This window comes from Amphiprion ocellaris, chromosome 10 (genome assembly GCF_022539595.1).
Source record: "Amphiprion ocellaris isolate individual 3 ecotype Okinawa chromosome 10, ASM2253959v1, whole genome shotgun sequence".
NCBI classification, from domain to species: Eukaryota; Metazoa; Chordata; class Actinopteri; family Pomacentridae; genus Amphiprion; species Amphiprion ocellaris.
Genome location: NC_072775.1, coordinates 7,837,588 through 7,853,911, shown reverse-complemented (window position 1 = coordinate 7,853,911; position 16,324 = coordinate 7,837,588). Strand labels below are relative to the sequence as shown.

Here is a 16,324-nt window from a genome sequence, read left to right as displayed (position 1 = left end):
AAATACAAACATGCTCTCAAGAAAATAATAAAATAACATCAGTGAATCCAACCCTTGAACTGATCTACAAAGAGAAACAGTGAAGTTGAGAATAAAGTTTTGAGGCAAGTTAGTCAAACTTTGCAACAGCAAAACCCTAAACACACAGTAGCTACAAACAGAATATGCTCTTTCAGCTTTTGTCCTCATTTAAACAAATGTCCTGGTGCAATAAATTGAAATGTGTGATATTAAAATAGTCTAACCACACACACAACCACAGAATTCATGTAGATGACTATATACAGAGGATGAGGTATCAGTTCTTGCACATAAGTAGGTGGATGCGTGTGTAAATTGGGGGAAGAAAAAAAATGAAAATGTGAATAAAATTTCAGTTTTAATTCCAACTCTAGTCATCCCCCAGTGCCACCTGGTCTTTGTTTTGGACCAAACCCAACAATTATAAGCACGTATTTTTCCTTTATTCTGAAAATATTTAGTGAGAGAAAAACCTACAAAATATATATATTACACCTGATGCAGAGGGATTTTTTTTGTGTTGCAAAAATGCAAAAGTGGGCTTCAGTTGGTGTCACTTATTCACAATAAAGGAACCTTTACTGAGTTACTAATAAGTTATATTAATATAACTTTTGTTACAAGTTATTCTAACTTTCATTATAAGTTGACATAAAGGCATATAATAACGAGGTTATGGAGTTAAGGTTAACTGTTTACCTTATACAGTCCCGGACTACATTATTTGAAACACCTGTGGAATCTAAAGCAATGAAATATAAATTGCACCTTACCCAGTTATTTTTGGCTTTTGTTGACACCAGTTTATGACTGAGGTCATTGTGGTGGTGGTGATGATGTTCTGGACTTCATTTCATTCAATAATGCTTCTAATATTATGCCCACTTCATTCACATATATGAGCAGAGATAAATATTGTCGAAATGCATAAAAGCAAGGATTACAATTACAGTTTTAACCAGTCATTTTAACTCAGTTGTTTTTATTGTAATGTATCACATTGGTGCATGTCAAAATTCATTTTTGAGATATTTTTGAATCATCAGTGGCAAACAATCCAATGACTTGGTTAGAATGAAAGTGGTGATATTTGTAAAAAATCACAAAATTCTCCAAAAAACAAAAAAGAAAAAAGAAAACGACTGTCAAAGGGTGGCCTATTATTTTTAGCAAGTGACTTTTTCCTACAATAATCTAATATATTTTTATATGGTAAAATATTAAAAGAAATTATTTGAATAATAAATAATGATTAAATATGCACTATATTTTGGCATTGCTAATCACTAAACCAACCTAGATTTTATTCATAATTGTTTTGGGTGGGTAAATGACTCTTTCTATGCACAGACACATTACGTTAATCTGAATTGTTTATGATGATAAATTTACTTTAATCTGCAAGATAAAGGCAACGACAAACAACTAACTCACCCTGGATGTTTTAAATAAGCCTTTGTAATCACCCATGCTGAGATAAAGATGGTTGGAGCTCCTGCGAACAAGAAACAGAATTAACTGCAAGTTATTTCAACATTAAAATAATCTTAATGCCCCAGAGAGAAATGATCAATTATGTCAACTGTGTTCAAACAAACACAGCACAGACTCAAACCACAACCAAATATGTGGACGAGGCTTGAGCCTGTGTACACTGTTAATCTTCAGGGTGATTTTATAGCTACAGCAATATTGCAGTTTTGGTATGCTTATCACTTTTAACCGGACTCATATGTGCTCTGTGCCAATATTGGCTCTTCCTGGGTATCTGCAGGAAAGTCACAGGCTTGTTTCCATTTTCCTGCTGGCAGACACAACATCTCAGGCCTATTTATAGAGATGCTTTATTGGTGTGATGGGAAAAAACATCATAAATTTAGAGGGATGATTGTTGGATATAAATTTCAAAGGACCTTTAAGGACCTAAAGGCAAAAATAATAATATTCTAAAGGAAATTATGATCAAAGTACTTCAGGGTTCAGCCAGTTCGTCTGTATGAATATATGTATTTTGATGAAAGCTGTCAAAAGAGCCCGCTCAATGGAAAGCACCTATCTATTAACAATATAAAAGGTTGCTTGTTGGACATCTTTGTTCTGTAAATAACGTATGGTTTTCATATGTTATGTCTGGCTCAAATACATATTAAAAACATGGCAGGACTCTCAGACTGAACTATAACAACAAGAGCAGAGAGCCAGCTGTCTGCTGCTGCTAATCTAAGCTACGCTCATTCATATGCAGATGGAAAGGCTCAGCATTTTCCCGAAGCAGCTGCATAAAGCCTCACTTGTAAATTTATTTACATATGATCATATACAGCTTATTGTGGCTGTTGTGGTAAAGACTAAACAAGACACTCAGGTTGCCTGGATTGATAACATCTGATGATTCCTAGCTGCCACTTTAGCCGAATGGATGGACCCAATCTTCCTTGCAAATGAGATTGTGTGTGTTATCTGTATTCATCAACGTATGGCGCAGACGCTCGCACGTACCCCAGCCAATCAGGATGTACCACCAGAAGTACTTCCTCTCGGAGAAGAAGGAGACGGCTAACAGGGCGTGAAGATACAGACCCTCCACCAGCAGCCAGAAGAAACTCGCCATGATCCCGTACTGGAAGAAGACCATCACTGCCTTGCAGCCCACCTGCAACACGTTTACATGTTAGCGCCTTACTGCGTGACTGTACACAAATCTAATCCTGTTGCAACTCAAGCCAGTGGGCGAGGCTACGTGGAGAACGCTTTCAGTAAATTACCCGCAAATTGGAAAATGAATGTGTCAGATGTGGGAAGTCACTGATCAAGAGCAGCAGTGAGGAAATGACTGATGGATATGAGCGTAACGTAATTAGAGGAAATCCCCATTATTGTTGCACTGATTATACTAAGAGTAATTAAATCTGTAATCTGCAGCAAGTGTATTTGAGACTCGTGTTAATGTTCATAGCTAAAGTCGCTCACATTGCTATGGGAAGACTCAGTAGGTTGGATGGAGTAGCATCCTGATCCACCATGAACAGGTAAACAGGGTGCAAACTACAGAGGACATGAACTCTCCTGATAACATGATGTTTGATATGCTGGGATGTCTCTAAAATAGTGACAATTTGCTATTTGTTGCCATGCTTTTCTACTTTTCTGTATTTATCTACGTCTTTTCTGGATCATATATACAACTAGGTTAATATCGATGTATGGTTCATGTATGAGGACACTTTATCACTAATTTAAAACAACTAATTTCCTTTATGCCAATTTTCTTTACATGAAAGCAGACAGCAGCAGTTACTTTTCATCTATTTTCTTACTTTTAATTTTCACATCAGAGTTGCACAATATTTTGAGCCTTTTCTTTCCTTTTTTTGCTTATTTACATGATACAGATCTGGTTGACAAGCAGGCTTACAGCAAAGCGAGTGAGAACCACTAAAAATAAGATTGTGCTGATAAAAAGAAAAGGCAGTTTTATGGGAATATTTCAAGTACAGAAAGATGACAGTGACCAAAAACAGGCTCTCCTGGCACTGTCTTGCAATTGTTGTCACTCCAACATGACTAATTAGTTTGACCATATGTATTAGCAGTATAAAGTTCTGTATGACGAGCGCAAAGCCAGATTTGAATACCATCCAAGGCAAAAAATATACATTTTGGATGCTTTTTCCAGTGGTACAAGATATGAGAAAGGTTCCAAATAACCGTTTTCTGCTTATAAAAAAAAAAATTCTCTTTGCAGATGCATTCCCCTAGAAAATCATCCCAGTCATCCTCGAATTAGTAATTCTTTCCAGATACTGATATTGTTGATCCATTAAAGCAGTTTTTTTCTGGTTTGGAATCTAAAAACATATCCATATTTCTTTAATTTGAGCTGGTCTGTTAGAGGCATTTTTTAAAAAAAATTTTATAGCTTGTTCAGTTATAGATCCATGAATGTAATGTTTGCCATCTTATGTTGTACTTTCTTTTGTATTTTTCCATATTGCAATATATATCGCAGAAAAACAGAATATCGCAATGTCAGTTTTTGCCATTATCATGCAGCTCTAATTTCAATGTCTCATTATTCAGAATTATGATAAATGAAAGCTAAATTAAATGCTTTATTAACGTTGTGCCTGAAGTGTTCTAGTTCTGCTGTGGTTCACACACTGGTTGAAAGCAACACTGTCTGCTGAATTAAGGCCACTGTGTCAGCTAGTGATAGTGATGATGATGATGATGATGATAGTGACACATTTAGCCGGCTGTCATGAAATCAGCAAACTGACTGTATGTCATAAAGTAATATCCGCCTTAATTTGGCAAACATTAGACACCACAAGCTCCTGGAAAGACCGGACCAGGTAGGGCTGTATGAGGGAAACCTCAAAAGGGGAGAAATGATGCTTATAAATTCAGATTTTCAATGCGTTATTTCTCACAGCTTCTCCAGTGAAAGCGTATTAAACTTTCAGCAAGATGGAGGAGGGAAATAGTTCCTGAGATTTAGTCTGTGTGGGTCAAACCTGGAAAATACAGGATTTGTTTTCATGCTGAGACTACTGCTCAGTCTTGATTGTGAATTCATATTTAACAGATGTGATAGTGGTCTTGATCCTTTCATTTCACTCAGACGTTACACAGAATCACAAGTTCTAATGCTGACTTCATAGTAAGAGTCTGTTCCACTAACCTCTGCTTCCTCCTCTGTTATCTAAGATAAACAAATATCTACTCGAGCACTTGTTGCATACTGCATGCACACGTACCTGCGTCACTGGAACTTGGTTTCATCTATATCCACATCCATGATATTAGCTACTGCTGTCTTTCTGTGATTCTTTTTATAATTACTCCACCAAGGAACGTGGTGGAGTTGTGTGATGATCAACGTACGTGAATCAGTCTGTCTGTGCACAACATTACTCAAAAAGGGATTTGGATGAAATTTTCAGAGAAGGTCAGAAATGACACAAGGACCAAGTGGTTAGATTTTGGCAGCGATGTGGCTTATAGTCTGGATTCACAGATTTGTTAAAGATTTCTGTGTCATTGCCAGATAGCAGCACGGCGTCACTGTAACTATGACTACAAGTGAATGCTACATATGATTGCAATCCTACTACAAATCCACCACTTCATACTTATTGGAAATGATAAAAGGAACAATTGATTAAATTGTGGGGGTGTTTTCGAGTTCCATTAATTCCTGTTGCCCATTTCATACTTAGGTCATGCGATTCGGTATCCATACATCACGTACACATGCATAACACACGCCTGTGCTAAGCGCAAGGTCATTTTGTTTGTGGGTACATGTATATTAAATGTCCACATACTACATTGCCGTGATTTCTGATCATCATTGACTAATAAAAAAAATGCTGCATTTCTGACAATGCCACATGAGGGAATGAACAGCCTTGACGGAGGATCTCTGTCACATTGTGTGACCATCTCAGTGCCGTTGAGCTGAATGTGCTTTACTCTATTAAAAATGTACGCTTCTAACTGTGTTATTTAACAGATTTCACCCAGTTTGTTAAACTACAGATAACTATGAGTAAATTCGCAGAATTATTTTTCTGAATTAGTAATAAAACATAAAAACGGCCTAAACTCTCAATAATGTCGACATCAAATGCCTACATTTTCACCAATGGTAATTTGCTATTTTTACAATGAATTAATGAATTTTACAATTAAATTACACTGTTTTTTACTGTGTTTAAATCAGCAAAAAAAACAGTATATTTCAGATTTTTTCTGCTCTTTGAAAGAAAAATTATGTATATTAAGGACTGAAAAATGGTAAGTAATTTAAAATTATTTGTAGTTATTTTAGAGATTTTCCAATTTTCATTAAAATTTCAGATAACTAGTAAAATCACAGGAGAAAGTATTAATTTACACGGTGAAAATAAAAAAGCAAAACAGGCCAACAGTGTACACAATATTTCACATAAAATGTATTTGTTTTACAAATATTAATTTATTATTTACAATGTGGGACCATTAAATCAGACTGTACACTTACTGTATTTAAATCTGCTAGAAAAAAATCTTTATTTTACAGATATTTGTAGTGTTTTTTTTGCTTTTTTGAACAGCTTTTTTTTTTACATCCTTAAATGTTAGAGTGCACCAACCTTTTTTTAATGTATGTTTTTTACATGACTTTTTTAACAGTGTACTTTGGTCCTCAAGGGCAATTAATTGTTTAAAAAATGCCCTCCCTGTTCACACTACATGAATGGATCATACAACATTAGTTTTTTTCCAGCTAGATTTTCAGGAATTTGTGTTCTCATAAACATCATTGTGATTTTGAATGATGTTTTTTTGGTTTTACTTCAACTGAATGCTCCTTCCCATGCAAAGTAAACTGAACTGACCAGAAACATTTGAATGATTTATCAGGTGTGTTTGGGTCGCTATTCTGAAGAGGAGGAAGAGAAAATATCTAAATGCAGCCATTAACGATCAGCACTCGGAGACAGTAAAGCAGGTGATTTACAGCCTGCTGATCTAATCATCTGTGGTAATAAAGCGGTGGATTCAGCTGGAGCAAGATCTGAGAAAACAACACTGACGTCGGTGATTTGATTGATCACATAAAAATAAAGCAGCCGTATTATGTGAAACTGTACCACCTCCAGGAGCTAATCAAACCGCTTATCTTCATTTCACACTTGTGATATTGTGGCTATGATCACACTGTCGAGATAAAGCGATTAAAACTACATATCAGAACTCTTAATGTGATTTATTGCAGAAGCTATCTGCAGTTCAGGCTTAATGTTCGGCAAACAGGAACTCTCACAACATCCTGCTGGACAGATGAAAGCGAAGCATCGTCTCGGGGTAGAAGAGGCTCAGCAAACACAGTTACACCCAGAACATTAAGTAAACTCTGATACAATGCATTTAAGCCAGTAAAATCCAAGTGAGTCATTGCCTCAGCTTTGGACAGAAAGCAACAGTTGAACACGTTAAGCATAAGAAGAGGTTTCAGTTGCAGATGGGAGAAAAACAATACACTGCAGATTCACAAGTCGAGTTGATGTGATGGTGAGTGAAGGCAGAGTTTTCAGCACAGAAGGAGGAGAGTGAACAGCATACTCACAGATGACTGGCAGTTATCTGTCTCTCCGACTTCATACAGAACAACGTCCTTGACGAAAACAGTCACAGCTTTCAGTATGAAGGACACAAACAGATGCATATGGATGTAGTTCCTTGTGCAGTGCAGTTTCCTGTAGAAGAATACAAAAGAACAGAGGATTGAAATCAGGAAAGGGAAGCTAACCCTTCTCTTCGAGTGACCTCTCTTGGAAGTCTTTCAGAAAAGATTGTGTGTTGATGGCACTGAAGAAGGCAATGGGAACAAACATCAAAAAATGACCAGAGGAAACCTCACTGGCTGAGGAGAGTAGTCTTTATAAACACTCACCATTGTTGACTGCTTTTAAAAGTTACTCATTACATTACAATATTACTGCCATTAGAAAGTAACTTGATACATGACAGTAACCAGTTACAACGTAGCAACACGTCTGGTTTTGAACCAGTCAAAAACAGCACATCACCCCGCTGTTCAGATCGCTTCACTGGATTCCAGCTGCTGTCTGCATAAAATTCAAAATTCTAACACTTGCATTGGAAACTACACTGAAAACAGCTCCACCCTACCTGAACTCTCTCATTCAGGTCTACACTCCCTCCTGCTCACTACGCTCGGCCAACAAAAGGCGCCTGATACAACCACCACAATAGGGTCGGTCCATAGCTAGACTCTTCTCTTCTGTGGTTCCCTGATGGTGGAATGAGTTACCAAACTATTCGATCTGCTGAGTCTCTCTCAGTCTTTAAGAAATGACTAAAAACCAGCATTTCACTGAACACCTTTGCACTTGACAGACTGCAAAAAAAACAAATCCTATTACGTCTGCACTGCCTGCAGACACTACGGTCCCATTATCACACTTGAACTTGTTTTATGGTACTTATGCTACTTGTTTTATAGTACTTATCCAGGTTGTTTTCTCCTGACTAGATCCTTGCTTGTGTTGTATCTACTCTCAGATGTACGTCGCTTTGGATAAAAGCATCTGCTAAATGAAATTGTAGAACTGTAGATTATTTTTTAATGTGACCAAACATGAACGCTCCTCTACACTGCTTGTATTCATTGATAAGTCACAAAATTCCAACCACTGAGAGGAGAAGTAACTAAGTTTGATCATCTGATTACAGTGGAATCTTCTACTGGGAAACCTTGGGTCCTGGAATTCATGTGAATGTTACTTTGACATGTACCACCCTCTGAAACAATATATCAAACCAAACGCATCCCTGTGTTAATGGAATTCCCTGGTGGCGGAGCGGCAGCAAGACGGTGCGCTGCCACACCACAAAAACCACTCAGAAAAACAGCTCCAGAACCACAACAGAGAGCTTGAAGTGTTGACTTGGCCTCAAAACTACCCAAATTCCAATTTGATCAAGCTCTTTATATACAGTACTGGGGACTAGGTACAGCTGCCTACAAAAACAACAACATGTGGTCTTGCATAGCCTATTATACAGTAAAAATTTAGCAGTAATGGAGTAATTTGAAAAAGTAAGTAGATAACGGTTCACATTATAATAATAACACATTATTGGTATTCCAGCATACGTTCGGCTTACCGACACAGAGCATGAGTCTGTGAAGGTAACCCAGAGCATTTTCAGAGTCCACATTTTATAGGGATGGTCAGAGAGTGGATCAGAGGGTAGACAGGGGACCGTATGTAAATACATGGGTAAATAGTTGGTAATTTGCATATGGTTGCTAATCAGCAATCATATGTTACACAACAAGAAACAAAAGGTAATCAAATCAAGGGACCTGGTAAACAATCGTAAATAGCAAAGGTGTGACAACAAAAGGTAAAAGGGGGTCTGACAGTCAGTAACAAATACCAAAAGATAAAGAATTGTGGATAACAGTGGGAAATGGAGTGAAGGAGTGACACGAGACATTAGAAAGCATCTGCAGCAAAAGGTGGACTATTTTATTCATCACCTCCAACACTGGCACTTGTTCTTGCTTTGTAATATGCGCCGGCTGTTCTGTCCTCTATCTGCAGTTTCCCAGTTGAACGTACATTTATGAGGCAGTAACAAAAGTGAGAAACTGTGCCTTGACATTCAGTACAGAGGTAAACAAGAGGAAATCAGAAGGGTTTTCAACAAAAATGTCACAAATGGAAATTCTCTCTTTCGGGTTTTATCAAACAAATGCCTTCCCGGTGAGCTGACGACATGGGGTGAATTGTGTAAACCCATCAGGCAAGTCTTCTCAGCAGGATGGGTGCAATGACACACAGCATCAACCAGCTGCCTGAACACCGGCTGCAGACATAAACAGCAAATGCTGTTCACATCCTGTGTCTCTGCACCACTGTGCAAACCAACGGAATTTTATAATTCCAAAGCATAAACACATCCCTTGTTGTTTAGCCTATAACATACAAACAGTCCAAATGCTAACACACCCCACCGAACAGGCCGACCTGTTTATTAGAAACCACACACACCCGCCGCTTATTCAAATGACCAGCGCTGTGTCATGCAAACACGCACTCATCATTTTCTCTGTAACCTCAGGACTGAATATGTCATCAAAGGGCCTGCTGTGAACAACAGCCGCCCATCTAAGTGGTTTGACTTTACTGCTTGACTTTATAGCTGCTTACAGTTAACAGCTTAGAAATGTGGATGCAGATGGTGTCAAACTTTGACGACTCGTCCAACAAAATCTGGTCACATTACTGTGTGAAAAACACTGTAAAGCCCCTATAAAATGCAGGAAATGTGGTGCAAAATCAGGGATCCACAGGGTTTTATTGCTACAAATGATGGAAAAAGGTGTTTGATTGTCTTTACACAGGGACCATTAAGCAGCATTTTGATGAATCTCCTTACCGGAAAAGACAGAGTATGGTGATGGCGACGGTCAGAGAGATGAGCGACACACTGTGACCAATGGTGTATCCCACTTTGATAGCATCGAAGAAATCTCCCTGCAACGACACATCCAATTACGCTCAATGGAAACAGTTCATCTGGACTGAGTTTGACATTTAACATAAAGCCACGTCAGCAGCAGCAACATGGGATTTGGTGGTTTCAAACTCTGGTTGCCATACTGACTGCATTATCGTCCATGGTGTTGTTGGGATTATATCCACAGTCCATTATGTAGGAGTCGATGCTGATCGGCGTCCAACCATCCACAGTGCAAGTCTTTGAAAGATTACCTGATGAACAGAGGGACAGAACACGATTCATACAAAATTGCAATGCTGTGGCAGCTTCTGTATGTTTCATTTTAAAGTACAGTAATATATATGTGTGTTGAGAGAGGAGTTCTATGAGCTGCAAGGCAAAACTACCCCTACATTTACTCACACTTAATTATGTCACACTGAGATCTATACGTCTCGCTGGAATACTCCCAAATGCTAAAGGAAATGGGGATTGGTCGTCCAACCGTGGGGACAGTTCCCACGTGTACTTGTCTCTTTCTGTTTCTTAATTACTATCAGGCTTCACATACACACACACAGCAGGAGGCCAACGGTCAGGCAGAGATATTTTTACTCAGGCCTGTCCATGGGGGCAGAGGTGGAAGGTCCAAGTGCATTAGACTGACCATTAAGAGACGATGCTCTGATCTGAGGAGGAGTCACACAAGCAGAGCCCTCATCCACGACAGGGTACAGTAAATGAGTGCAGGAAAGGAGTAGAGCCCTGTACAGTTCAGCAGATTAAAGCAGCAGAGTACAGAAAAATACAGCAGACTTGAGCTTAGCAGAGAAGAGCTTTGTGGAACAGAAACGACAAGAGTCCAGAGGTAGACCAGGGCTCTGGCTGAGCAGAGTGAAGTACAGTAAAGTGGATTTCAGTAGATTACTACAGAGCTCTCTGGAGTATAAAATAGTGTTGGAGGCAACAGTAGACCAAAGCTTAGTGCATTAGACCAGACCAGAACTCCTTAAGCCTTGGTTACAGATGTGCACATGGAGAGCTTTGGACTAGGGCTGAAACCATTACTCCAGTAATTCGATTACTAATGTGCTTCGTTTAATGTACTATGTGGTATAGTTATTTCTGCTGCACAGCGCGCTCACTTCTGCTTTTAATACTGTAATATGCATGCTAAGTGTGGAATATAAAATGGAGACGGAGACAGAGACAAAAAACGGAAATGAAATTAAACTATTTTTTTATACGATTACTCGATTAATCGCCAGAATAATTGACAGAATATTTGATTATTAAAATAATCAATAGCTGAAGCCCTACTTTGGACACCACAAATGCATAAACCCCAATTCAGGCTTTCTGTGTCTGCAAAGGTAAGCGTGACATAAATTCAGTCATCCAACCAAGTCCACGATGGTCGGTTATCAGCCGACGACTGCACATGTGACAAGAAAACAAGTGGTGATTCTAGCAAATATTCGGTATGAGGAGACTGTACGAAGAGATTCTCAGTCATTCACACCTCTATAATTCAGAAGTGCAGAAACATCAATTGGTCTCAAGTGTTGTTAGTATTCTATTTTCAAGTCCACATGGAGTGCACTGGGATGACTTTGCTCCAGTAGATTGCATGTTTGCATCTTGAACATACACGCTACTGGCGAGTATATGCCTTACCCTACCACCTCTCTAGTGGGCAGTGGGAGTCCAGGTGGAAGACTCTGTTGCATACATGTGCAGTGGGTTGTATATGTGTATTCTGTGCATACTACTGCAGGGCATGTGTACTTTTGCCCTTGTCGTGTAGTTGGCTTGCAGACAGATTTTGTGCTGCATACAGAGGCGGAGTCGACTCTTGAGGATTTGGTGAGATGATTAAATTAACATCACACATACTTACAGATGTGGAAAGTAAAACACCGGCATTAGAATACCGTACGGTGGAGCTGAGTGGAGCAGAGTAGCACTCTGTAAAGTCGACTACAGATGACAGAAGACTTGACATTAGTACAGAAGAGCCCTTTAGAGTAGAGCAGAGTAAAGTAGAGCTGTGTGGAGTACACAAGGCTGGATCTCAGCACAGAATAACAAACTAGAGCTCAGCAGATCGCAGCTCTATATAGTGTAGAACTCTACAGGACTCGACTGTACAGCAGACCAGAGCTCTGCAGGTTGGAGTAACGCTGTAGCACACAGCAGGCCAGAGCCTAATGCCGTACTTTCTGTATTCATGATTACACAGGAGTCCTCCAGGGTCTGCATAACATATTGCACTGAAACTACTCAGTAAGGCCAATAGTGCATAGCAGTAGTATGCATGTACAGAATACTAAAGTATGATCTGCTGCACATTCATGGAACAGAGGCCTCCAAGAGGACTCCCGCAGACTAGAAAGGTATAATACAGCAGTAAAACATCAACAACAACTGTCCATGTGCATGTCTGCAAAAGAGTATAATCAAGGTTGAAAGTAGAGAGTTTGTAGTATTCTGCTTATTAGGATAGAAAGCTGAGGTCTGTAAAGCAGAAATCAGTAAGTTAACATCCTATAAGAGAGAGAAGAGTAAAAATCAGAAGCTAGAGGTCTGTAGAAAAACAAAAAACACAGACTGAATTAATAAATACAGAAACATATGAAAAAAGGGACTCAATAATTGAATGTAATTGTATTTTTCTTTTGTTATTACATTGTTTAATGCTCCATACATGACAACTGCAGAGATGCTTTACAAGTACCGGTAAAGGTAAAATTATTAATTTTATAATTCAAATGTTCATGGTAATATGATTGAATATTTGTGTGACTTAAGAATGTCAGATCACAGTTATAATACTGTTCTTTTTTTACCCTGTTTTCATAAAAATGACCAGATTTTTAAGAGCTATTTGAGCAAATGTGTAAATAAATGAATTCTGGTAGCTCTTTGGCTAAAATACATGAAGCAGAAATGTTGCCAGAACGTTGCTGAATGGCAACACCTTCTCTCTTCCAGTGTTTCCCATAAATAAAGGCTAAAAAAACAGATCGAGGACACAGATGGATTACTTTAGGATAATATCCAAATCACAAGTGTTCCACATGTGGCAAAATGTCAAGTTTCAGATCAGTAGAGCTGTTAGATTCCTCTAGCACTGAGGAATTTAAATGCATCCGTGTTCAGAGGAGGCACTAATAATTAATTAGACTGTAAACCTTTTTTACAACCCTCACAAAGCTTATCTAATCCTGCAGCACAAGCATGAACTGACAACTCTGTGATTTTTGTTCTTATTGTGAAATACCTATTCTTGGCATTTCCTCATCTCTCCTCTCCTGCATGCGTTGGCGACAAATCAATGTGTGCGCTGTATAATGCCGTAAAAACCTAAATGCGCATGTTTCCCAACTCCTATCATATCAAGACCGAGTTGGGAAATGACCAACGATCCAAAGTCTTAGAATGTGTTTGGCATCAAAATTTGGTCGGCTCACAAATACCTGAGTGGCGTATTGCAGAGAAGACGGAGGCTTAGCTTCCTCAAACAACATGACAAGACACAAAGGCGAAGATAAGCCCCTGCTGTTTCAGCCCATGCCACCACTGGATTTGGCTTGTTTGAGGGATTGCCAGAAGAATGCTTTCATCACCCCCCCAAAACATGACTGCAAGGATTTCCAGAGTCATGCGTGACAACGAGGAGCGCTCAAATGAGTCCATCACCGCCATTATCGCTGTTATTATGATGCTTTTTTTTATCTTGTCTTTTCTGCACAGTCAAATGGTTTATCATTTCTTATTATATCTGAAAGCAAGACACATACTAGCGCCATTACATGGACTTCAGCTTAAATGATTATTGTGGCAGGCAGGTGAAGCCACTGACAGCGAGGCACTCTGTCACTCTGAGCCTGCAGAGAGGGTGAGTCTCCAGTGTTATTAAAAGAGATGAATGACTGCGTGTTTGTGTTCGGCCTACTAGGTAAAGAGTTCATGAGAATGGCAAACTCTATCTCAACTAAATTTACGACTTGAATCTCTGTGGCGCCGTGTTTCGTAAGGCTTGTTTTTGTGTGCGTGTGCGAGGCTTATAAAATGAATGGCTCAGGATGTGTCAATAACTCTTTCACAACTGTTCCTTGCCGTTAGGGCCGATTGACTTTTTGACATGCTGTGTAATACATTCACAAAAGAGAAAGCTCTTGAAACATTTCGCTGAGCTTTTCAACATAAATGAATAAACTTGAAATGCTCCACAAACGGGGCTGTTTCTCTTAGTTCCTGTAATGCCCACATTAGGAGATCCACCCAGTGTCAGTGGTAATTTACAATACACAGAATCCCAGACCGTTCATCATCCTTTAATTAAGCCCCTCTTACATGACCTAAGAGCACAGCAGGTTTAACCAGCACAGAGCTGCACTGATAAGTTGATTTACTGTATAATTCATAGCACACACATCAGAGCCCACAGGTCACTTCTAACCACTTCTCTCCCTCTGAAGACCCGTATGCTTCATCCTAGTCCCTGCACACTGGGGGTCTGTTGATCCTGTGAACCTTCGACGTGTCAGTGAAATATACGTCTTCCGCCTTCAGCTGCACAAATCTGGCAATTCCTCATGTGTCCGCTGTCTATTCCCTGGAGTGCTATCCTCTCTCAGGTCACACTATCTCCCATCTGGGTCACATCACAGCTTCCCACACAACCCTTCTTCTCCGCACTGATGATAAATCGTGGGTTCGAGTTCCCTCTCATATCCTGAATATGACGGGGGAAACGCTATGCAACGAGAACCCCTTTTGCCACGTCTGCGAGAGGCACAACGGTTGAGGAAATAAGCGCCGCAATGACTTACAGCTGAGTTTTGAAACTTGATCAAAGTACGGCAAAGGTGGTCGAACATCTGGTGTGGAGTTTGCGTGCGTTAAAAACATCAAGGTGTCCTGCACACGACCAAAGACAAGAATGCAGCTGATAGAAAACATTAATATGGAAGCGGAGGGAATAGGAACCCACTGAGCAGCCCTGACACCTCTAATACTGAACCTAGTCTTATGAGCTAATCAGCAGCTTCACAGATGAGACAAACACCAGAGTGTTACATTAATTATATTAGAAGGACAGTGGGATGATTGTTAGACTCCAAAACAGTCCAGAGACTCATACAAATAAACTCATAATGCACCACAAAGACTATAATTACAATCTGAATATATATAGATGTAAAAAAAAATGAATAAATAGGTTTTATATATCGAGTGGCAGCCTTAATGTATCTGCACCGTGAGGAATTAGCAAACCAAGTTATTAACCCTCGTGTCGTCCTGCGGATCAAAACTGACACGTTTTAAAGTTTGAAAATGTGGGAAAAAAAAATTTCACAGTGAAACTTCTGATGTTCACATTTTCAACATTTTTGGGAAATCTTTGAACATTTTTTGATGGAAAAAAAGAAACGTTAAAAATGTTTCTTAAGAACACTCACAAAAAAAATCAACCAAAATCCAGCGAATTTCGCTGGATTTTAGTTGATTTTATGTGAATGTTAAGAAAATGTTAGAAGTTTTACTGATATATATGTAATCACTTTAGATATTTTTAGGATTTTTTGGAAGATTTTTACTCATTTTTTGAAATTATTTACAAGAATTTTCTTGCCAAATTTCTTGCCAAATTTGGGGGATTTCTTAAAATAAAACTTTTAAGGAATTATTGGAATTTTCTTCCTGAAGGTTTTGCAACTTTTCAGAAATTAGGGGAATTTTTTTCAGACAAGGAAACAATATTTTTTGGTGCCCGTAAATGAGGACAACAGGAGGGTTAAAGCACAAAATATGGACCTCAGCTGTGCTTCTTACCTAAATACAAATGTTTTTATGATACATAAATGTGATAAAGAATTAAACTGCCTGGCTAGAAGTGATCTAAGTTGAAATCAGGTGAGCAATGTCAAAAATGGAAGTGACTTTCTGGTGCAGAAACTGTCCTGTTGCCACCCAGTAGCACCTACCCTGGAGGAGGCACTTCTTTCTCCTCTGAAATAGACTGTACAGGGGCAGTTCCTGTGGTTTAAACATGCACAAAGGTTTGGGCAGCACTAATGTAGCTTCCAAGTTCCTGCAGTGGAAAACGACCTATTATTAGCCGGACACATTCGGTCTATGTCTCATCTCACCCAAAGGCTCTTTGGCTAACTACAAACCACTTTTAGACCAATTAATTAATTATGTAACATTTTTATATAGTGCATCTTTGAATATTTATAGTTGCTTTGTGACAGAAATACTGTGTCAG

The 16,324-nt window shown here is 39.0% G+C and overlaps 1 protein-coding gene across 2 annotated transcripts in view; it reads right to left on the bottom strand.

The window, feature by feature from the left end:
- The window catches only part of LOC111577974 (vasoactive intestinal polypeptide receptor-like), a 39,649-nt gene that overhangs the window by 3,487 nt on the left and 19,838 nt on the right, over positions 1-16,324 (bottom strand). For both annotated transcript variants that reach the window (XM_035954744.2, XM_023284523.3), the window contains 5 exons: positions 10,213-10,319; positions 9,985-10,082; positions 7,139-7,268; positions 2,521-2,674; positions 1,456-1,516 (listed from right to left, as the gene is read on the bottom strand). In XM_035954744.2, coding sequence (XP_035810637.2) covers positions 1,456-1,516; positions 2,521-2,674; positions 7,139-7,268; positions 9,985-10,082; positions 10,213-10,319 — 550 coding nt within the window. The remainder of the gene's footprint in view (positions 1-1,455; positions 1,517-2,520; positions 2,675-7,138; positions 7,269-9,984; positions 10,083-10,212; positions 10,320-16,324) is intronic.